Source organism: Notolepis coatsorum (genome assembly GCF_963971535.1).
Source record: "Notolepis coatsorum genome assembly, chromosome: 17".
Taxonomy (NCBI): domain Eukaryota; kingdom Metazoa; phylum Chordata; class Actinopteri; order Aulopiformes; family Paralepididae; genus Notolepis; species Notolepis coatsorum.
The window spans coordinates 111,309,290-111,334,289 of record NC_140181.1 but is presented as its reverse complement, the minus strand read 5'-3'; the positions used below and the strand labels follow the sequence as shown (position 1 = coordinate 111,334,289).

General features: G+C 45.5%; 1 protein-coding gene across 1 annotated transcript in view; it reads right to left on the bottom strand.

Moving 5' to 3' along the window:
- Positions 1–25,000, bottom strand: part of LOC311244226 (nuclear receptor coactivator 3-like) — a gene marked incomplete at its 5' end in the record, with an annotated part of 127,395 nt that overhangs the window by 93,893 nt on the left and 8,502 nt on the right. Inside the window, 1 exon segment of the mRNA XM_084333632.1 lies at positions 1,966–1,976. Within this exon segment, the coding sequence (XP_084189758.1) occupies positions 1,966–1,976 (11 nt within the window).

Below are 25,000 nucleotides of genomic sequence, written 5' to 3'. Positions count from 1 at the left end.
GCTAACTTAAGTGTGTGTGTCGCTGCTTATAACTGCTACAAAAGTTGTTTTACAGGCCTGGCTTGAAAGGGTTCATATTAATTTCACATCACCCCTTGTATGAAAAAACATTAGAGAGTGTAATTTGATGCATAAAATGTATATTCGGCATGCAATATCATACATCTCTATTTTTGTGTGATTTGGGCATTTTCGAGCATGAAGGGGTTAATACCTGAAAATGTTACATGTTAATATTAATTTTAATATTAATTTCACATCACCCCTTGTACGAAGAAACATTAAGAGAATGTAATTTGATGCATTTAATTTATATTCACCACCCCTGATACCAATACCCAAACTAAAGTCCAATGGGAGCGAGACATGGGTATACCCATATCTGAAACACAATGGGAAGCAGCACTTAGGAATAGTACTAAAATATCAAAATGTGTATATCAAATTATACAATTAAAGATACTACACAGGGCCTATATAACACCCTGTACACTGAATAAAATGAATCACACCCTACCCAAATTGTGCTGGCATGGGTGCGGAGTAGAGCAGCGGTTCTGAACAGGGGTTCCGCGGCACACAGGGGTGCCGCGGAGAGCTGCCAGGGGTGCCGCGAGATGCCTGGGAATGTTCTTTAAAAATATAGAATGACAACAGTCTTATTTTGAAAATCCTGTAGCGGGTCTCATTTCTGCCCACGCGCAGCTCCAGCTATAATAACTAGGCTCCGACAGCTAGCAACATTCAGGTCATTATGATACTCTTATTTTGAAAATCCGTGGTGTCGTGACTCATATCCGTTCTACAGCACACAGCCAATAGGATGCATCTCCACACAGCAGTACTAGTAGCGTCTCAGCAGCAGTAGCGTCTGGAACAGTGAACACGCACATTGCAACAGAGCAAGGATAGTGTTTTCGCGACCCAAAACAAATCCCTGCTGTTTTAATCCGCAACGGGTCAAATGCATATAACATGCTTTGCAATCCTTGCCACTCCTTTATGACCACGTCGTGTTTAAGACCGGAATTAACAACCCGTTAGCATAAGCTAACAACAAGCTAAAGCCCTGTTCAGAGCGACAGAGAACAGCAGAGTGGGGACTGGGAAGGAGGACTGGGAAGGAGGGGGGGGGGGGGGGCATTCTCCCTCTGTGTGTGTGCGTTTGAAAAGATATATGATGAAGTCAGACGAGTATATTATATTGATAGTAAATGTACTGAGGGTGGACAGACAGATGATGTTGATATTTAAACATAAAAAATACAATACATAATAAATGTATGCATGATCATCATTAAAAATGAAAAAGAAGAAAACTAGAGCCTCGCCCTGGTTGAACTATAATACGGTCAACAAAGAAAAAAGGAAATGTCGTGCAGTGGAGCGAAAATTGAGAAAAACAAAAACCACCATATGCTGTGATATATACAAAGATGCTTTAACTGCTTATAATAAAACCATCCGCTTAGCAAGGAAAGATTACTTCTCTAAAATCATTACAGAAAATGCTGGAAACTCCAGAATCCTTTTTTCCACTATTAATGTACTACTCAACACTGCCCCTACACCTCCTCAATCATCAACGGTTAAGTGTGAAGAACTTGAACTATTCTTTAACAACAAAATAACCTTGATCAGGGCCAGCATTACTCATGATGGAAATAAAGCTGATTGCGGAAAACCGTGCAATGTAACCATGAGAAGTTTCACATGCATCACATGTACTCTGCAAAACTGTCTCAGAATGTAACTCCTCGACCTCAGACATTGACCCTATACCTACAGCTTTCTTCAAACGGGTGTTTAATAGTGTTTCAAGCCCTGTGCTAGATATCATAAACACTTCCCTTAGGACTGGTATTTTCCCAGATGCCTTTAAAACAGCAGTTGTAAAGCCATTACTAAAAAAACCTAACTTGGATAGTAATGAAATGGCAAATTATCGTCCAATATCCAACCTACCATTCATTTTCCTGCGAAGGAAAACGGGCACAGAGACATTGAAAGAGGATTTCACTTGTCTAATGAACACACTAGACAAATATCAGGATGTATCCATCAGTGGACCAATTGCATGCTATCGCAGAGGACAAGAAGCCTTTAGTCGACTCCTACATTTTAATTCATGGTTAGAATCTGCCTGTCTTACACACGGACTGAATTTCATTGACAATTTTAATGTGTTCTGGAATAATCCTGAACGCTTTCAGAGGAATGGATTCTTCCCAAACCGCCTTGGTTCGAAGCTCCTAGCAGCAAACCTACGTCATGCCTTAGTGACTTCCAAGGGCATCAAACTCGTGATACAAGCACGAGCACAAGGCGTCCTGTCCCCAGACAAGGCCATCATGGCCACCAGCAACCCGCTTGATCAAATGTCCCCGAGAGCGCTAATCAAACCAGCTCATCATGCACTAGAGGAGATGGACAGTCTGCTAGCACCAAAAAGTGTATTAAATGAATAGTACAAACACCATGCCATCTTTCAAAACATACCGGTAATCTTAACCAGCCAATGGCATGGTAAAAGCTATAACAGATATACACCATCAATGCGTTCACCTACTATTAACCTCAAAGCCATCAAGGTCAAGCCAAAGCAGACCTCCTCTAAAGAAGTCCAACAAATAAAATTAGCCCTCCTAAATGTCAGATCATTGAATAATAAAACATTTTTAGTAAATGATCTGATTAAAGAAAATAACTTAGATTGCATTTGCCTAGTAGAGACATGGCTAAATAATGACACAGCTACATCAATAATGATTGAGGCTTCTCCACCAGACTATCATTTTTATCAAATACCCAGAAAAAATAGAAGGGGTGGCGGAGTTGCAGCAATTTTCTCCTCAAAACTCTTGTTTAGAATCACGGAACTAGGCGAGTTCATGTCGATGGAATATCTTGCCATTGAGCTGAAAACAGAATCAATCATTATTGTCAAAATTTACCGACCGCCCAGACACTCACCAATATTTATACAGGAGCTCTCTGAACTGATCTCATTATGTGTTTCCGGATATGATAAGGTGATCCTAAATGGAGACTTGAACATCCATTTGAATAAGAAAACAGACTCCAAAACTATAGAGCTAGAAAATCTACTGGATAGCTTTGACCTAACACAACATATAACAAATGCAACTCACAAGCTTGGAAATACATTAGACTTAGTTATAACAACAACTGGGCTAAGCATAACAAATGTCTCAATAACTGAATTACCTGTCTCCGACCATCACTGTATATTTTTTGATACTCAAATAACCCTTACTAAAACAAAAAAAGAAATCATAGTTAAAAAGAGGCTCCTAAACGACAAGGCTGAATCAAAGTTCATTAATCTTATCAGATTACATGAACCACACAATCATGACAGCTCTCTAAATGAAATGGTAGAAAATCTCAATGATGCACTGTCATCTGTATTAGATTCTGTCGCCCCACTAAAAATGAAAAAGAAAAAAACCAGAGCCTCGCCCTGGCTGAACTATAATGCTGTCAACAAAGAATAAAGGAAATGTCGTGCAGCAGAGCGAAAATGGAGAAAAACAAAAACCACCACATGCTGTGATATATACAAAGATGCTTTAACTGCTTATAATAAAACCATCCGCTTAGCAAGGAAAGACTACTTCTCTAAAATTATTACAGAAAATGCTGGAAACTCCAGAATCCTTTTTTCCACTATTAATCTACTACTCAACACTGCCCCTACACCTCCTCAGTCATCAACGGTTAAGTGTGAAGAACGATAGGTTATGACTATAACCAAGTTCTGTTAGTTAGGGGCGATGCTTGGCATCACACTGCACTATCTCGCGTACGTGCACGCGTACTGAATAAACCACAAATGTACCTCTAATACCAGTATTAGTCTGACCACACCCCTCATCAGCTTACCTTCATAAGCAGGTGTGTGGTCACCTGCTCTCCTCCTTCCCAAGCTTTCACCACAAGGTGAGGACAAGGGCTGCAGCGGCCGTCTGATGCCAAGCATCGCCCCTAACTAACAGAACTTGGTTATAGTCATAACCTATCGTTCTGTATCGTTAGTGGCTTAGCTTGGCATCACACTGCACAAGGGAGGCCAAGCGGAGCCACTGGCTGACAAATACACCCCGCTGACAGCCCCCCCACAACCATCAGAACAGGGAGGGCCGAGCCCCCCCGACCCCCCCTAATGGCGGGTAGCCCCCCTATTAGGGACGTCACGGGAGGACGACGGACCCGACCGTGCGAAGAGGCACTCAAGCAACTCAACGCACAGGGTGAGCAGACCGTGGCTTGACCCCACGACTACACACACGCACAACCCGCATGCCACCCGGGAACGAACGGAGGAACAACCTCGTTACTGCCCCCAGAATCACGGGGTCAAGGGCAAACCCAACCCCGTGGCAAGGCCGTAGCAGCGGAGCACGAAGGAAGACCCAGACCCACCAAAAGGACTGGACTCCCTAGAATGGGGGCCCGGAGAAGTCCATGATGCCAGCATCAAGACCCCACCAGGTGGGCACGTAGTGCCCCGCCCCCCACATCGCCAGCGTATTCGGACAAAGGCCCCTCAGTTACTGCACCTGGTATTCCCAGGCGGAATCCCATCCAAGTACTAACCAGGCCAGAACCTGCTTAGCTTCCGAGATCGGACGAGATCGGGCGTGTTCAGGTCGGTATGGCCGTAAGCCGAGCGGGCCCCGTCCCCCCAATAGTACACCGCCTGGCACACTGACCCTGCAGAACAGGCAGTCAGCATGGCCGTAAGCACACAAAAAAGGTTAACCAACGGAAGCAGGCAGCGCACCGGGGAAAAACCAGGCAACAGGCTGTTAACCCTAGCCTGGAGACTGCGGACGAGACAGGCGCCAGAGGGGACAGCTGAACACAGCCGCCCCGGCGGAAGGAGCGTAAGCTGGCGGTGTTGCATGACCAAGCCTCCATTTAACAACCCCCACCCAGAGGGGTCGAGGCAGAGAAGGCTGACACGATTGGCAGACGTCATGAACGTGCAGGGGCACCCTCAAACGGTGAACCCGGGAGTTGACACTGCTCCAACACACCAGGGAATCAACCACCTCGGTGTTACCCAATGCGGTGGTTGTTCCTATAACCCCTCAAGAAAAAACTCCAAAACACACCTGCGGGTATACACCGGCTATACCGCAGTACAAGTGTTTCAGTTTCCAAAAAGGGTTAACCCAGGCCTACGGGTCGCAAACATCACTTCGGACCGGGCCTGGCGGTACGGGAAGCACAGGGTCACCAGAGGAGGTCAAAAAACCACCCCCACAGGCCCCTCTTCGCCATGCGTGAGAGAGGAGCAAAAAATAATGGAGAACCAGCCCCTAAGCACACCGTACCTGGTATTCCCCGGCGGTCTCCCAACCAAGTACTAACCAGGACCAACCTGTGTAGCGGCCGAGATCCGACGAGATCGAGCGCGTACAGAATGGCATGGCTGTAAGCCATGACGACAGTGCTGAGTAAAAACATACCCAACCAGGGTCTCCATAGCGCTTAACCCTGTGACACCCAGACCGACCTGGCATTTTTCCCCCTGAAAAAAGCCCAAGTCCCTCAGGGTACCAGAACAGCAGATCTGCATCCCCGGCGGACAACGGGTTCAACTGATCTGGACCAGCGTGACCAGAACCAGTCCCGTGCCCTAACCACGCCGACATGCCTACTCCAGGAGAAGGGCAGATATGCGTGTTGATATTAACATGAAAAGAAGGCGCCACCCAGACGTTCGGACGAACCGCGCCTGGTGGCCCACCCCAAGGGCGTGAGACCCCACTACATATGTTCAGATCCATCCCGTCATCATCCCCCAGACATGAACGAGAATCCGTCGACAACCCACCCAGGTCATGGGATGTGGTCGTCGGAAGAGGAAAAACCCCCATCTCAGTTGCTTTATAAAAACGCTGTTTCAACCACAAGCAACCAAGGCGTGCCAGTCAATCGCCTGTTTACAGCGAGCTAGCACTATACGTGCGTCGGGACACACCCCCATCAATGAACAGGCTATTTAGACCTGTCATTGAATCCCCAAGGCGCCCAGGGGAACGACAAGAGGGGTGTGACACTCCCTAACTCCAACACTTCTGGAATAGAAAGAAGGAAGCATCAACAGTATGTATCCCAGTCTACACAGCCGGGGTAAATTTTTTTCACATTTTTACATCCCACCACCCTCCCATAGGAAAGAGACGGGGATCCCCAGAGAGACTTCCCACGCGAGCTGTACAGATTGAAAAGAATATATTGCACCTTGAGCCATGTAAAAAACTGGTTTTAGGGCCTCCGGGGAAGAGGCACTGAACCCATACACACTCAATAAACGAATTGAATCGAATATACATACAATAGAAAAGGACCCTTCTAGAGGGTCCACTCACTTTGACAATCTGAGGAGGAAGGCTCTGTACTCTGATGGAGGCTTCCTCACATGGAAGAAGGAGTCCGAACTCACAGAAGGCCTGAATAGGCGCTTGGTGAGGAGGAGCCCTGACCACCCCCCCTGAAAACAGATCCATCACATGGACCTGAACAGCACACGGAAGTCCTACCAACAGAGACGCGCACGGTGACGTACTCTATGGCGGGGGAATTCCTGCGGTGCACACGCCCAATATACCAGGCCGTGGGACCAGGAACTCCCTCCCCCCCCCCCGTAACGTGCCGAACCGCCACGTGACGGGAACCTTGAAGGACAGGGGGTGTACCCCTGACCGACAGAACAATGGGGAGAGGAAAGGTTACCAGTTCACCCCTTTACGACCCCACACCCATGATACGACGTAACGACAAAAAGAGAATATGACACAGTCATAGTCAGCTCTATGAAGCGTTTCACAGCTCCACACAGCGCATGAGCTAACCTGCTATCTGATTTTTACTAAGGAAAAACACAGAATAGAGAGGGCTCTAAGAGCCCCGGTCCAACATACACATGTGCTTCTGTGGCCAGTACAACCCAGTTGTAGGTCACATGACACACACAACCCATCATCACCTACAAAAAATGGCAAAAACACTCAACAGAGGAACGCCGTTTTTTTCACAATGAGAGAATACATCATTCTTGATTAGTATCGACCACAGGCCTTGCTAAGCACACATGACAGCAACCAAACCAATTTCCCTTTAGGAAAAAAGTTTCTCCAGCAGATTTAGCACAACCTCAGCAATCAAGCTAAGAGTTACATCGTATCCCTACCACACAAAAGACACAATTAATGCACAACATGTCTGATAGGAGGTGATAAAGTCCCCAGGGAACCGGGGGGGAAAACACAATCCTCCTATTTTACCCTCAATACGGCCAGTTAAAACAGGAAAACCTGTTAATGTGTGAACACACTGTTCATTGTCATTACAGTCTGAGAAAGAACATTCTTTTACTCACTTGTCACCAAGCATAGCTTCATAGGTTAGTTGCCTTAGTAGTGAGTACACGGTACACATAAACACCATGATGTTTCCCACACAACAACCAGATCAATACATCACGATCCGCACGGAGAAGCTAACTGCCAGTGACAAAAACAGCTCACACATAACCCGCAACGTATCCTAAATGCATTGCAACAACACACGTTTTGGGAAAAAACACCGTTATTCACAATACATTTAGCAAAGTAAAACCAGAAGACGTGTTATGAGGTCTGGTCAACCCCGTTCCTACCCGGAACGCAGATCAGCGAAGTGCAGTCACAAGACACCGTAGAACACAGCCGTCCTGTGTTGTTCGATCCGGGCAGCGTCGCCGTTCCAACCAGTCGCTACAGTCCTCTTTGTTGACGCAATCCCCGTCCAGGCTCAGGGCAGGGTCGACGAAACATCCCCTGTCAAGGATGACGTCGCGGTCAAGAGTGTAAAACATGTTAAAATCAAAGCACGTTCAACAGAATAGCATCAAGCTAACGGCGATCAGAAGCGAGCTCCCGGCGGCGCGCGAGAAGCTAAGCTACCCCGCGCCAGCCATGGCCATAGCAGCAAGCTAACGTTACCTAGCGACCACGACATGCTAGCCCCGCAGCTAACAGCTGACTGGCTAATAGTAGGCCTTAAGCAGGCCATGCAGCGATCCAGCAGGCTAACGCAGCAGTTAACAGCTGACTGGCTAACCGTAAGCTATGAACATGTAAACAATGACATAACACTCACCCAGACAGGCCGCCGTTCTGAACCTCTCCTCACTTTTTAAGAGAAAAGAGAAAACAAGATGTCAACACCGCTTCACAACGGTGACTTTACCACATCCGGCGGAATCAGCACAGTACCAACTGGCCTGTATAGCTGACTTCGAACATGAATCTGCCGCTATCGCACATTACATGCACATATCCCCTTGTGAAGGAATACTCTCATTTGGATATGAAAGATGGGGCCTTAACACGGTGACAGAGAGAATCCACTCGTCCAGAACACACAGGGATCACCAGTGTCAATGGTCGCGGCCCACTAGTTAAAACTATAATGGTCTCCAGACCAAGGCCTTCTGTCGCCTAGGCGGCTAAACAAAGGACCCTAGCCTGGGGCCGGTTTCCATAAACTTTGTCAAGTAGCCCCCATAGCACCAACAGACAAGTGGAGCCCGCCAGCAAACACTACTCACCCAACCTGGAACGCACCGCTTCTCACAACAGCGGCATGTCCGACAGTTCAGCTGTGGCCTGACAGGTTTCACCCCAACAAACACAGCAAGGAACTGCAGTTGAGAAGCATGCAGCGGCGTGCTCCCAATACGAAAACCGGTGGAGGGTTTTTAGAATGATCATCATCTTCTAGACACTCCAGTACGAAGACAATATCGCCGTATTTTCTCGAAAATAGTGAGAGAGAAAATAAAGATATGATGTCAACGTATCCTTGTTTCCCAAGCTGTTCCTAATCCAATTTCTTCCATCATGGTGTCAAGTGTGGGGATCTACCGAGGCACTTCTTCCTTGTGGTGAAAGCGAGAAGGAGGAGAGCAGGTGACCACACACCTGCTTATGAAGGTAAGCTGATGAGGGGTGTGGTCAGACTAATACTGGTATTAGAGGTACATTTGTGGTTTATTCAGTACGCGTGCACGTACGCGAGATAGTGCAGTGTGATGCCAAGCTAAGCCACTAACGATACAGAACTTGCACTATTCTTTAACAACAAAATAACCTTGATCAGGGCCAGCATTACTCATGATGGAAATAAAGCTGATTGCAGCAAACCGTGCAATGTAACCATGAGAAGTTTCACATGCATCACATTAGATGTACTCTGCAAAACTGTCTCAGAATGTAACTCCTCCACCTCAGACATTGACCCTATACCTACAGCTTTCTTCAAACGGGTGTTTAATAGTGTTTCAAGCCCTGTGCTAGATATCATAAACACTTCCCTTAGAACTGGTATTTTCCCAGATGCCTTTAAAACAGCAGTTGTAAAGCCATTACTAAAAAAACCTAACTTGGATAGTAATGAAATGGCAAATTATCGTCCAATATCCAACCTACCATTCATTAGCAAAGTACTTGAAAAGATAGTTTCAGTTCAAATAAATTCCTTTCTTGAAGAAAACAACATCTTAGAAGAATTTCAGTCGGGATTCAGAAAATATCATAGCACTGAAACTGCCCTCACCAAAATAATCAGTGACCTCAGGCTAAACTCTGACGAGAATAAGATCTCCATCCTTGTCCTGCTAGATCTCAGTGCAGCATTTGATACAATCGATCACGATATTCTAATCGATCGTCTTGAAAACCTTGTCGGTTTCTCAGAACATGTGCTAAGCTGGTTCAAAACATATATCAGGGGGAGGAAATTCTATGTTAGACTAGGAGAGCACATGTCTGATATATACGACAACAACTATGGAGTTGCACAAGGGAGTTGCTTAGGTCCTTTACTCTTCTCCCTTTACATGTTACCGCTGGGTGATATCATCAGAGAACATAATGTAGATTTCCATAGCTATGCGGATGATACACAACTGTACATATCTGCTGAACCAAATAATACAGCGATTAGCTCCATTACAGACTGCTTACTGGCAATAAATAAATGGATGAGTAAGAACTTCCTGAAACTAAATGAGAACAAAACTGAAATTCAAATTATCGGCCCCAAAACTAAAAAAGAAACGTTAATAAAGAACCTAGGAGGACTAACCCCTTGGATCAAATCTGATGTCACTAGTCTCGGGGTTATCATAGATTCAGAACTGAACGTCAATTCTCATATTAGCAAAGTAACGAAAACATCGTTCTTCCATCTCAGAAATATAGCAAAAGTACGACCATTTATTAATCAGAACGATGCTGAGAAGCTAATTCATGCATTCATATCTAGCCGGTTAGACTACTGTAATGCACTTTTCACAGGTCTCCCTAAGAAAACCACAGAGAGGCTTCAGCTAATCCAAAACTCTGCAGCCCGACTGCTAACTAGAACCAAAAGGAGAGAGCACATTAGTCCAGTCTTAGCTGCTTTACACTGGCTTCCTGTAACATTTAGAATTGACTTTAAGGTCCTTCTCCTTACATACAAAGCTCTAAATGGACAGGGACCTAGCTACATCACCAACACTCTAATAAATTACACGCCAGCAAGAACACTGCGATCATCAGCTGCTGGACTACTAGAGGCTCCCAGAAGCAGTCAAAAGAGGATCGGTAATGCAGCCTTTATCAACTATGCCCCAAAACTGTGGAACAAACTACCCCAAAACATCAGGGAAGCCAACTCGCTAGACATCTTCAAAAGACAGCTTAAAACCTATCTCTTTGCTCAGGCATTTCAATGACTTACCTGCACTATTCCTACCCTGCCTACTTTTCTATGCTAATTTTATCTTATTTTACACTGCCTATCAAATTCATGTGTCGGTTATCACACTTTTTACTTCTTACTGATGGCTATTTTTAAACTGAATCATTTTAAACAATTTTTCACACTTTTTACTGTAACCTTGCTATTTACATTTTTTACTGTTGTTGTATGTCCGTTCTATTTTATAATTTTTAGACTATTTTTAAACTTAATCATTTTAAACTACTTTATTATTTGTATTACTGAATAGAGAGCCTATTAGGATGCTAGATCCTAATGTGAAACACTGTGATTTACCATACCCTGCCTACAGTGGAGGTTTCTCTATGACAACACGTGAAACACAAATTCACTCATAATTCATAATTATTATTAATTTACATATACCTATATATAAAAAAAAAAAACTATATATATATATATTTTTTTTTTAAATTATTATTATTATTATTTTTTTATTATAAATGTTTTCCTCTGTAAAAAAAATGCCAGTGATTTTTTTTTTCTTCAAAAATGGCCAAAATGTACAGCTCTGAGCAGGCCTGCACTGCAGTATTGCCTGCAGTAATTATTCGTGAAGAAAACTTCACAGGTGTGACCCATTGTTAAATAAATAATAAATAACAGCGAATCAAAATAGGCTATTAACTTCATCTAAGCACGGTCTGTGCAGTTAAACTCTTGTCATTGAATGGAGGATTGATTGATTGACAGCCCTTGACATCCAATACACGGAGGTTGAATATGATTGGCAGCCTTGCAAATCCAATCAGAGATTTCTGCATTGCAAAGTCAAAATGGGTCCAGCTGCATGTGAGGAGGATAGGTTTAGCTCGGGCCAATCTCAAGTTTCTCAAGTTTCTTTATTAGTTGTCATACAGAAGTACAGAATACTTTTATACAAAATGTAACATAAAGAAGCATTTTGTATAAAAGTATTCTGTACTTCTGTATGACAAATAATAAAGAAACTTGAGAAACTTGAGATTGGCCCGAGCTAAACCTATACTCCTCACATGCAGCTGGACCCATTTTGACTATGTGAAAGTTGAGACTATGAGAAAGTTGTTGTTTAGTAGTTAGTAAGCTGTACAGCTATAACAAGTCAGGCTAAATTAAACTTTGCACCAACATTAGGACCGAAGTATAAACCAGCAACTGAGCAACATGAAGAAGTGGATTTATGCATCTGGATCAGAAAAAACGTAAGTAGGCTACAGTGCTTGTATGCTAACAGTAGCTAGGCAGCTTAGCCTACATCACAATGATAATCACCAAGCTAACTTACTGTACACACTGTAGGGCTGGGCAATTAATCGAAACAGAATCGCGATATCGATTCATAGACCTATGCAATCTAATTTCTAAGTTATGACTATTTTCTTTTATTAAAAAAAAACGTTTTTTTTTTTTTTTTTTTTTTATTATTTTATCTGGGTTGAACATGATTTGTGGAACTCCCTCTGGTGTTGTGGTCGTGGTATTCACTGACCTTTGGGAAGTATTTCGACATGCACATGGGTATCTTAGTGGTGTAGTCGTGTATCTTGTAGACCAGGCCCATTGCAAGTTGCTGTACTCTGTCATCTACTCTAAGCCATCCTAGGTTATCAAAGTGGACAGGGGTGAGGTGGGTTTTAGGAGTAAGGTCAAGCAGTAGTCTGACCAGTTTGTTTTGTGATGTTTGTAATCTTGTTTTTAGTGCCTTTGAGGTGCTTTGGTACCATGAGGTGCAAGCATAGTCGTAGTACCCTTGAATGAGTGCTCCTGTTAGAGTCTTCAAGGTATTCTTGTTTACCAGAGAGGAGATCCGGTACAGGAATCTAGTTCGTTGGTTGACTTAGTTTTATTACATTGGATCCCATTTTGTCACAGGAAAGATTTGCCTCTATAGGATGGAACCCAGGTAGGTAATTTCATCTTTCCTTTTAAGATAAGATAAGATATTCCTTTATTGATCCCCTTGGGGAAATTCAGGCATCATAGCAGCATGGGGGAAGGGGGGGGTACAGGTAGTGAAAACAACACAAGCAGTGTAAACAAATAGGTCAATATAATTTACTATCTAACTAACTGAAATATACATTATTCATTATTCACAGTATCACAGTATCCACATAAGGTGCAGTATGCATAAGGTAGTGTTATTGTCCTACTTGGGTTCCTATTAGTTCTAGGTCGATGTCTGGCAGCAGTCGCTGCCCACTGTTGTGGAGCCTGATGGCCACTGGTATGAAGGACTGTCCGAGGCGGTTAGTTGAGTGTCGGGGGGGTATGAGTCTGTGGCTTCCTTGTCACCTTCACCTAATATGTTTTGATCTGGTCAGGTGCGCTGTCACCTAAAATGTTTTGATCTGATCAGGTGCGCTGTCACCTAATATGATTTCATCTGGTCAGGTGCGCTGTCACCTAATATGTTTTCATCTGGTCAGGTCCGCTGTCACCTAATGTTAATATGTTTTCATCTGTGTCCACTGACCACTGACACACAGTGGGGGATGTTTTAAAAATATTATTTAATATATAATATAATATAATAATTTGTGCTTCACCTAAAAATTTGGTCAGCAGCCTCCACTGCCTGCCTATCAAATTCATGTGTCGGTTATTGCACTTTTTACTTCTTACTGATGACTATTTTTAAACTGAATCATTTTAAACTATTTTTATTATTGCTAGATCCAAATGTGAAACACTGTGACTATTTGTATTACTGAATAGAGAGCCTATTATGATGCTAGATCCTAATGTGAAACACTGTGATTTACCATACCTTGCTATGCTCGCTCATGCCTGTATTTTTTTATGTCTGTTCTATTTTATAATTTTTTGACTATTTTTAAACTGAATCATTTTAAACTATTTGTATTATTTGTGTTACTGAAAACTGTAAGCGGAGAGCCTATTGGGATGCTAGATCCTAATGTGAAACACTGTGATTTGCCATACCTTGCTACCTGTCTATCTTTTTTATGCCCGCTTATGCCTGTATTTTTTACTGTTGTGAAGCACTTTGAACTGCAACCTCTGTATGAAAAGTGCTATACAAATAAAGTTATTATTATTATTATTATTATTAGTAAAGTACTTGAAAAGATAGTTTCAGTTAAAATAAATTCCTTTCTTGAAGAAAACAACATCTTAGAAGAATTTCAGTCAGGATTCAGAAAATATCATAGCACTGAAACTGCCCTCACCAAAATAATCAGTGACCTCAGACTAAACTCTGACGAGAATAAGATCTCCATCCTTATCCTGTTAGATCTCAGTGCAGCATTTGATACAATCGATCACAATATTCTAATTGATCGACTTGAAAACCATGTCGGTTTCTCAGAACATGTGCTGGGCTGGTTTAAAACATACATCAGAGGGAGGAAATTCTATGTTAAACTAGGAGATCACATGTCTGATATATACGACAACAACTATGGAGTTGCACAAGGGAGTTGCTTAGGTCCTTTACTCTTCTCCCTTTACATGTTACCGCTGGGTGATATCATCAGAGAACATAATGTAGATTTCCATAGCTATGCGGATGATACACAACTGTACATATCTGCTGAACCAAATGATACAGCGATTAGCTCCATTACAGACTGCTTACTGGCAATAAATAAATGGATGAGTAAGAACTTCCTGAAACTAAACGAGAACAAAACTGAAATTCTAATTATTGGCTCCAAAACTAAAAAATAAACATTAATAAAGAACCTGGGGGGACTAACCCCTTGGATCAAATCTGAGGTCACTAGTCTTGGGGTTATCATAGATTCAGAAGTGAACTTCAATTCTCATATTAGCAAAGTGACGAAAACATCGTTCTTCCATCTCAGAAATATAGCAAAAGTACGACCATTTATTAATCAGAACGATGCTGAGAAGCTAATTCATGCATTCATATCTAGCCGGTTAGACTACTGTAATGCACTTTTCACAGGTCTCCCTAAGAAAACCACAGAGAGGCTTCAGCTAATCCAAAACTCTGCAGCCCGACTGCTAACTAGAACCAAAAGGAGAGAGCACATTAGTCCAGTCTTAGCTGCTTTACACTGGCTTCCTGTAACATTTAGAATTGACTTTAAGGTCCTTCTCCTTACATACAAAGCTCTAAATGGACAGGGACCTAGCTACATCGCCAACACTCTAATAAATTACACACCAGCAAGAACACTGCGATCATCAGCTGCTGGACTACTAGAGGCTCCCAGAAGCAGTCAAAAGAGGATCTGTAATGCTGCCTTTATCAACTATGCCCCAAAACTATGGAACAAACTACCCCAAAACATCAGGGAAGCCAACTCGCTAGACATCTTTAAAAGACAGCTTAAAACCTATCTCTTTGCTCAGGCATTTCACTGATAGATATCTGCTACCACCTAGTGGCAAGAGGAAACATCAGGGATATCCTGACACAACTTGTATTTACCTCCACTATTCTTACCCTGCCTACTCTTATACACTGCCTATCAAATTCATGTATCGGTTATTGCACTTTTTACTTCTTACTGATGACTATTTTTAAACTGAATCATTTTAAACTATTTTTATTATTTGCTAGATCCAAATGTGAAACACTGTGATTATTTGTATTACTGAATAGAGAGCCTATTAGGATGCTAGATCCTAATGTGAAACACTGTGATTTGCCATACCTTGCTATGCTCGCTCATGCCTGTATTTTTTATGTCCGTTCTATTTTATAATTTTTTGACTATTTTTAAACTGAATCATTTTAAACAATTTTTATTATTTGTGTTACTGAAAACTGTAAGCGGAGAGCCTATTGGGATGCTAGATCCTAATGTGAAACACTGTGATTTGCCATACCTTGCTACCTGTCTATCTTTTTATGCCCGCTTATGCCTGTATTTTTTACTGTTGTGAATCACTTTGAACGGCAACCTCTGTATGAAAAGTGCTATACAAATAAAGTTATTATTATTATTATTATTATTATTATTATTATTATTATTATTATTATTATTATTATTATTATTATTATTATTATTATTATCATGCAACATAAAACAATTGCAGGAACGGTTTGGGAGAGGAAGGGGTTGCATGTTCCAAAAGATTTACTTAAAGTTTAAAGCTTATATATATCAAAACGTGGCACTTTATAGTGAACAGATTGATTGATTGATTGAAAACTTTATTAACAGATTGCAGAATGGGTACAATACAGTACAGCTCAATACACACAATTGTTAAGGGGATGCAGACCAGAGAAAGACTTTCGTCTTGTTTACATCAGGGTCCCCCATTTTCAATTCATCAGGACATATATGACATACATGACATACAGATACTGCTACATCTATACATTTATGACATACCAGATTTGCAAATACAGTACTGTTTGTGATACAAAAGGAGTCAAGAAAAGGGAGTATATACATTTGACGTAGAAACTGTACATTGGAGGAGGTTGGGTGGGGTTGTGTGGGGGGGGGTTGGGTACATTGGGATATTGACAACCATACTGGGTAATTTAGGAGGTCTATTTGTATTAAAAACAATAAATAGTTTTTCATTTAAATGTCTGGAAGAGCTAAACATTTTTTGTAATGTTTGTAATGTAATTCCTTACATGTAACGTGTCTGGCTGTGTGACGTCAACTTGTCAGCATGAAAATGACAGCCAAACATGGCACTGCAACTAAATAACACAAATACAATAGGCACATTTGTGACTGTTACAAATATAACACGTTTTATACTTGTGCTACAAGATTTTGGCCTGTGCTACAAAACTATCAACCTCTGTAGCACCAGTGCTATGTGCAAAAAAAGTTAACGTACAGCCCTGCAACTATTTAACTAAACAAATAGTCTATCTAGTGCTTCATGTGTATACAATAATTGCCTAATCTAATAACATGAACTAAAAAAGAAATCTATCACACGTTTCGTAAATATATTATAGAAACTTCACCAACTTAACGTCCGCGGCAGGCGTCATTACTTTTACCAACAGATTTTCCAACACATTTCCAGAGCAGTCCTATGTCCGTTATCAAGGAAATGCAAAGCGGCTATCGCAATCGTTGTTGTGATAATAATCACTAAATGCATTCAGTGCTGGATCTAATCAAATGGATTTATCGAGACACATTATGGAAAGTTCAAGACCGGACCACACAGCTTACAAGTGAGTGTATCAGCCGCTGTGTTATTATTATTATGATACAAAATGTAAATGAATGAATGAATGAAAACTGTATTTAACAGATAAACAGTAAAAGGCACTCTGCAGGGATGTGATGTCATAATCAATCGTCACCTCACTAGAATAATATTTCCAACGTGAACCGCAAAGCTGAATTTTCACACAAAATGGACAAGTTTTTAACTCGTCCATCGAAACAGGTTACAGTTACCAATACCAATTCAGTAACTTCCAGTACCAATTCGACCGCTGAGATTGCCCCAGTCAAACAGTGCAGCTGAAATGTTGTGTTCTCATGCTAAACCAGACTGGTATCATGTTGTGTGATCCTTTTCTGTATTTAAAAAAAAAAATACATGATTTTCTGTTTGAGAAATGGTCACACTATTGCTATATTTATTTATACATTTAGACCTGAAACGCCTGCTAATAATGCATTATATAGCCTGCATATACACACAAATGTGTTTCCCGGTTTCAATGGGTTAAATAAACGTTATTTTGAAAGCAAGCACTTTTGTCATCATTGTAGCAAAAAAGACAGGACCGGAAAAGTCTTTATCGTATGTAGGGGTGCCCTGGAATATTTTATTGGACACAGGGGTGCCTTGGCAGCAGAAAGGTTGAGAACCCCTGGAGTAGAGGGTACGCTCATGCACTTGCTGTGGCACTGCCCGCTTGTTAGGACATGTTGGTTGGACATTGCTGAGGACCTGTCAGTTACTCTCCAAATTGACATGAATCCTTGCCCTATAACGTGTATATTGGGTGTAAAAATGGACACTGCTCAAGCAAAGATTGTAAATAATATTGTAGCACTGGCTTTTCTAGCATGCAAACGGATTATTTTATTGAACTGGAAAGAACGCAAACCGAACTGCTTCAGTTTGGAGAACTGGTGCAAGGACTTCATGGACTTGTTATCAATGGAACAGGCTGCTCTGTCTCTTCAAGAGAGTGATCGGCCCGGTGGCCATCAAGGTCCCTGGAACTTTATTAGATCACTATCTGGAATATGTTTGTGTACTGAACCTTTGTAACGCTCTGCAACCCCCCCCCCCTCGCCCCTTGTTGTTATTATTATTATTATTATTATTATTATTATTATTATTATTATTATTATTTATTATTATTATTATTATTATTATTATTATTATTATTATTATTATTATTATTATTATTATTATTATTATTATCATTATTATTTTTGTCTTAGTTTGTCTTGTCATGTATGTATTGTCTTGCTTGTAAAAAATAAAAACTTTAAATATGAAAAAAATTATAATAATTTATATTCAGCATGCAATATCATACATCTCTATTTCTGTGTGATTTTGGCATTTTCGGGCATGAAGGGGTTAATATCTGAAGATGTTACATGTTAATATTAATGTTAATATTAATTTCACATCACCCCTTGTATGAAAAACATTTAATTTATATTCAGCATGCAATTTCATAAATCAATTTTTTTGCGTGATTTTGGCATTTTCGGGCATGAAGGGGTTAATATCTGAAAATGCCCAAGGGATATCACCGAGCACCCTCTTGTGTTTTGAAGAGGTGCCCCAAGGGATATCACCGAGCACCCTCTTGTATTTTGAAGAGGTGCCCCAAGGGATATCACCGAGCACCCTCTTGTATTTTGAAGAGGTGCCCCAAGCTCCAAGAAACTGACAAAAGAAGGTTCAACCTCATGGCTCCCGGACTACAGGCCGGCAGAGTCCTGAACACTGAACTCTCCACACACAAGCACACATGAACACACACACAACACACACACTGTACACGCTCACACACTAGCAGCCACTTTAGCATGAACACACACACAACACACACACTGTACACGCTCACACACTAGCAGCCACTTTAGCATGAACACACACACAACACACACACTGTACACGCTCACACACTAGCAGCCACTTTAGCATGAACACACACACAACACACACACTGTACACGCTCACACACTAGCAGCCACTTTAGCATGAACACACACACAACACACACACTGTACACGCTCACACACTAGCAGCCACTTTAGCATGAACACACACACAACACACACTGTACACGCTCACACACTAGCAGCCACTTTAGCATGAACACACACACAACACACACACTGTACACGCTCACACACTAGCAGCCACTTTAGCATGAACACACACACAACCAGGGCCACCTCAGGGGGTGTGCGAGCAGTTTTTATTTTTTATTTTTTTGCGAGGCCCCCCTTCCCGCGAGGCCCTTTTTCATCACAGACCTAAAATCTAGTTTTGCTTATATGCTTATATATTTCACATTAGACACGTTTGTAGAATGTGTCTGACTTGTTCCTGGGTATGCGGCTCTGCAGCAGACATACTCACTATTGGAGCTCTGGGGCTCTGCAGCAGACATACTATTGGTTTCAACGAAGGGAGTGGTTACATCATGTGTACGCCGGCGTGCGTCAGCTGCGTTTGACTATTTCGCGCGTGCAGCTTTGGAGGTTATGCTTAGTTATGCCAGCCAAGACGAAGAGGTCGGTCATTATCAGTCGGTCGGTCACCAAGGAACGTTGACGAAAGGCCTCTCACTGGCGGGACAAAAAGAAGCTATGGCCGGAGCCTTGTCATGGTGCAGTCGGGATATAGCCATGATGATGTCGGCTAGTAGCTAGCTTAGCTAAAACCTAACTAGCGTTAGCTAACCTAGAGACAGCGCATGCAGCCAAGATGAAGAGGATGGTCGTTTGGCAGATGAACTTCGTCAACTCCACGCGGTTGTCTCCATCCTCTTGGACGTTTGGTGAGTTTTTAACCTATTCTATTAACTCTATTCTATTCCCGCCGTGGATATCTCTCTCTCTCTCTCTCTCTCTCTCTGGAGCCAAACTGGCCGACTAGCTGTTGTAGTACTAGTAGTTAACGGTGTGTGGCCTGGTGTCAGCACCTGTATTGCTTTTCTCACATTGTACAGTTTTTCAGTGGTAGCCGCATAGCTTGCTTCTGCGTTAGCTAATGGTTAGCGATAGCCGGGTTGAGCTAACTGTTAGCCAGTTAGCTGTTTAGCTACGACGTTAGCTGCCGGCTGCGCTCGGCTGGGAACGTTAGTTTGATGCTATCAGTTAGTCTAGAGTTAGCTGTTAGCTTGTGCTACGACCATTGACATTAGCCGTGAGAATAGCAGGGGGTTCTGGCACTCTGAAGGCGCTCCCATAGTCCAGCAGACTGTACACAGAGCAGACCCCGCGGAGGTCCGCGCGGACTCTTTGAGCCTTCATAGTCGAGCGGACCTCCGCGGACCAATTTCCTACATGTCACGCGGCAGTTTACACAATTGTCCCCACGCTGTTCAACTTCTGTCATGTCGTCGTCATCCGATGTCAAAATAAAGAGTATGTTATCTCCGTTTCCAATATTTTGATAATAAAACGGGCAGTTTTACGCACTTGAATAACAGGTATATAGGCAGCGAGATGCAATGCACCGTATAGGCTTGAGGTGGACAGCGCGTGGTGCTGAAAAGACACGCATTGCATGAAATAAAAGCACCAGTTTTATTTCAAAATATTGGAAACGTCCAATATTTCGAAATAAAACTGGCAATTTTACACACTTCATTTAGAAAAGCCATTCAAACATCTCTCTTGGCACAGAGCGAGTGTTCAGAGTAAAATGCAGATCGGCGTCACATTAAATGCAGTTCGATGTCAACCAAAACGCCGAGCAGCGTTTTGTGTGACACCAAGTCAGCGGCGCGGACGTCCGCGCGTCAGAAAATAGGAGCTTCCCACCTGTGGGTCTGCTGTCCGCTGAGATCAAAGCTCAAGAGTCCGCGCGGACCTCCGCGGAGTCTGCTCTGTGTACAGTCTGCTGGACTATGGGAGCGCCTTGACTACGACATCATCTTTGACAGAAGATGTAGTCGGGCCTGCACCATGACAAGGCACCGGCCATAGCTTCTTTTTGTGCCGCCAGCGAGAGGCCTTTCGTCAACGTGGAGACCTGTGTTGCGGCCTTTCGCCCTGCGTTCCTTGGTGCAGGTAAGATGAATGAAAATGTCATGACATTACCCCACTCTTCCTTCCTTCCCCTCCCGAATGTTTTGTTAATAACGATGTTTTTTTCCAGGCAAAACATATGTTACTTCACAACATTTGGAGATACGACATGTGCTGTGTGTGATTTGTCTTGGTCGTTTGTGTAGCTTGGGTAGCGTTGGGCCGTTGGCCAAAGCTGTTTGTGGCCTGGTGTCAGTAGCCTACCTGGCTAGCCTATTTAGCTGATGTCGGCCATTGGCTCCTTGCTGCTTTGTTTTCTCTGGTATAGACCCTCTTCTCTTTGGATTTAAGTGTTGATCTTTGTCCTTTTGGATCTATGTATATTCATGTTGCCTTTGTGAAGTTATCTTTTCCTTCTGTTTTGTTCTTTCATTAAAAGTTGAATATCCTTTAGGGGGTCATCTTTGCTTATCTCTCTCATACATGCTCTCTCTCTAACACACACACACGACAAACACACATGCTCTCTCTCTCTCTCTCTCTCTCTCTTTCTAACACACACAGTCTGCCTATGGCTGCCTTTCTCGATGGCTAGGCTGTGCTCGCTGAGTCTGTACCTAGTCAAGGATCTTCAGTCACAGTGCTCAGGTATTCTGCCACTGTGTACTCTCTGTTTAGGGCCAAATAGCATTTCAATTTCTTTCCAATGTGTCTCTCTCTCTCTCTCTCTCTGTACACTGTATATTGACTGTAGAACGGGAGCTCTCTCTCGCTCTCTCTCTTGCTATATGTTGACTGTATCATGCCCAGCCTCGGGCAGCGCTATTATTTAAGAATATGTTGACTGTATGAAAAAAATGATATATATATAAATATTTTTTTTTACCTTTTGGGGGGGGGGGGGGGGGGGGGCTCGCATTTCTCCCAGGCGGCCCTGCACACAACACACACTGTACACGCTCACACACTAGCAGCCACTTTAGCATGAACACACACACAACACAAACACATGCTGCACACGCTCACACAGACAGACAGACAGACAGACAGACAGACAGACAGACAGACAGACAGACAGACAGACAGACAGACAGACACAGATACAGACAGACACACACACACACACAGACAGACACAGATACAGACAGACACACACACACACACACACACACACACACACACACACACAGACAGACACAGATACAGACAGACACACACACACACACAGACACACACAGATACAGACAGACACACACACACACACACACACACACACACACACACAGACACAGATACAGACAGACACACACACACAGACACAGAGGGGGGCATGTGTAGGGAGGGGGGGCAGGTGTAGGGGGGGCAGGTGTAGGGAGAGGGGGGCAGGTGTAGGGAGGGGGGGGCAGGTGTAGGGAGGCAGGTGTAGGGAGGGGGGGGCAGGTGTAGGGGGGCAGGTGTAGGGGGGCAGGTGTAGGGAGGGCAGGTGTAGGGAGGGGCAGGTGTAGGGAGGGGGGGGGCAGGTGTAGGGGAGGCAGGTGTAGGGAGGGGGGGGTGTAGGGGGGGCAGGTGTAGGGAGGGGGGGGCAGGTGTAGGGGGGGGGCAGGTGTAGGGGGGGGCAGGTGTAGGGAGGGGGGGGGCAGGTGTAGGGGGGGGCAGGTGTAGGGGAGGCAGGTGTAGGGAGGGGGGGTGTAGGGGGGGCAGGTGTAGGGGGGCAGGTGTAGGGAGGGGGGGGGCAGGTGTAGGGGAGGCAGGTGTAGGGAGGGGGGGTGTAGGGGGGGGCAGGTGTAGGGAGGGGGGGGGCAGGTGTAGGGAGGGGGGGAGTGTAGGGGGGGCAGGTGTAGGGGGGCAGGTGTAGGGAGGGGGAGGGCAGGTGTAGGGAGGGGGGGTGTAGGGGGGCAGGTGTAGGGAGGGGGGGGTGTAGGGGGGGCAGGTGTAGGGAGGGGGGGGCAGGTGTAGGGAGGGGGAGGGGCAGGTGTAGGGGAGGCAGGTGTAGGGGGGGGGGCAGGTGTAGGGGAGGCAGGTGTAGGGAGGGGGGGTGTAGGGGGGCAGGTGTAGGGAGGGGGGGTGTAGGGGGGGCAGGTGTAGGGAGGGGGGGGGGCAGGTGTAGGGAGGGGGGGGCAGGTGTAGGGGAGGCAGGTGTAGGGGGGGGGGGGGGGGGTGTAGGGGGGGGCAGGTGTAGGGGGGGGGGGGGGGGGTGTAGGAGGGGGGCAGGTGTAGGGAGGGGGGGGGCAGGTGTAGGGGGGGGGCAGGTGTAGGGAGGGGGGGGCAGGTGTAGGGAGGGGGGGGCAGGTGTAGGGGAGGCAGGTGTAGGGAGGGGGGGGCAGGTGTAGGGGGGGGGGGGGTGTAGGGGGGGCAGGTGTAGGGAGGGGGGGGGGCAGGTGTAGGGGGGGGCAGGTGTAGGGAGGGGGGGGCAGGTATAGGGGAGGCAGGTGTAGGGAGGGGGGGGGCAGGTGTAGGGAGGGGGGGGCAGGTGTAGGGAGGGGGGGCAGGTGTAGGGAGGGGGGGGGCAGGTGTAGGGAGGGGGGGGCAGGTGTAGGGAGGGGGGGCAGGTGTAGGGAGGCAGGTGTAGGGGGGGCAGGTGTAGGGAGGGGGCAGGTGTAGGGAGGGGGGGGCAGGTGTAGGGAGGGGGGGCAGGTGTAGGGAGGGGGGGTGTAGGGAGGGGGGGGGGGCGGGTGTAGGGAGGGGGGGCAGGTGTAGGGGAGGGCAGGTGTAGGGGGGCAGGTGTAGGGGGGGGGGGGGGCAGGTGTAGGGAGGGGGGGCAGGTGTAGGAGGGAGGGGGGGGGGCAGGTGTAGGGAGGGGGGGGCAGGTGTAGGGGGGCAGGTGTAGGGGGGGGGGGGGCAGGTGTAGGGAGGGGGGGCAGGTGTAGGGGGGGCAGGTGTAGGGGGGGCAGGTGTAGGGGGGGGGGGCAGGTGTAGGGAGGGGGGGGCAGGTGTAGGGGGGCAGGTGTAGGGAGGGGGGGGGCAGGTGTAGGGGGGGCAGGTGTAGGGAGGGGGGGGGGCAGGTGTAGGGGGGGCAGGTGTAGGGGGGCAGGTGTAGGGAGGGGGGGGCAGGTGTAGGGAGGCAGGTGTAGGGGGGCAGGTGTAGGGAGGGGGGGGGGCAGGTGTAGGGGGGGGGGGGGGGCAGGTGTAGGGAGGGGGGGCAGGTGTAGGGAGGGGGGGGGCAGGTGTAGGGGGGCAGGTGTAGGGAGGGGGGGGGGCAGGTGTAGGGGGGGCAGGTGTAGGGGAGGGGGGGGGCAGGTGTAGGGGGGGGGGGGGAGGTGTAGGGGAGGGGGGGCAGGTGTAGGGGGGCAGGTGTAGGGAGGGGGGGGGGCAGGTGCAGGGGGGCAGGTGTAGGGAGGGGGGGGGCAGGTGTAGGGGGGGGGGGGCAGGTGTAGGGAGGGGGGGGCAGGTGTAGGGGGGGCAGGTGTAGGGAGGGGGGGGGCAGGTGTAGGGGGGGGGGGCAGGTGTAGGGGGGGCAGGTGTAGGGAGGGGGGGGGCAGGTGCAGGGGGGCAGGTGTAGGGAACAGGAAGCGATTTGCGAGTACAATACACCATCACGCCAGAGTGGATAAAGAAATGCTCCAGAAATGAATATGCGTAGGGTAAGGCTTAACGAGTCAGCGCGAGAGCGCACACACAAAAGCACACACGCATGATATCTGATTTATTAATGCCAAATAATGGACGACAACCGCAATTGGCACTTGAAAAGTGTAAATGATGGATTAGTCAGTAACAACTCATGACAGCTTGTATAGCTCAACTGGTTAGTGCCCTGCCTGTGGACCATATGGTCCCCGGTTTGAATCTCTTGCTTACTTTTTTTCGTTTCATAACGTTAAATAATCTATCCACTCTGGTGTCCCAAAAAGGACAATAACACACCTTATGCATACTGCACCTTATGTGAATACTGTGATACTGTGAATACTGTATATTTCAGTTGGTTAGATAGTCAATTCTATTGACTTATTTGTTTACACCTGCTTGTGTTGTTTTCACTACCTGTGTATCCCCTCCCCCATGCTGCT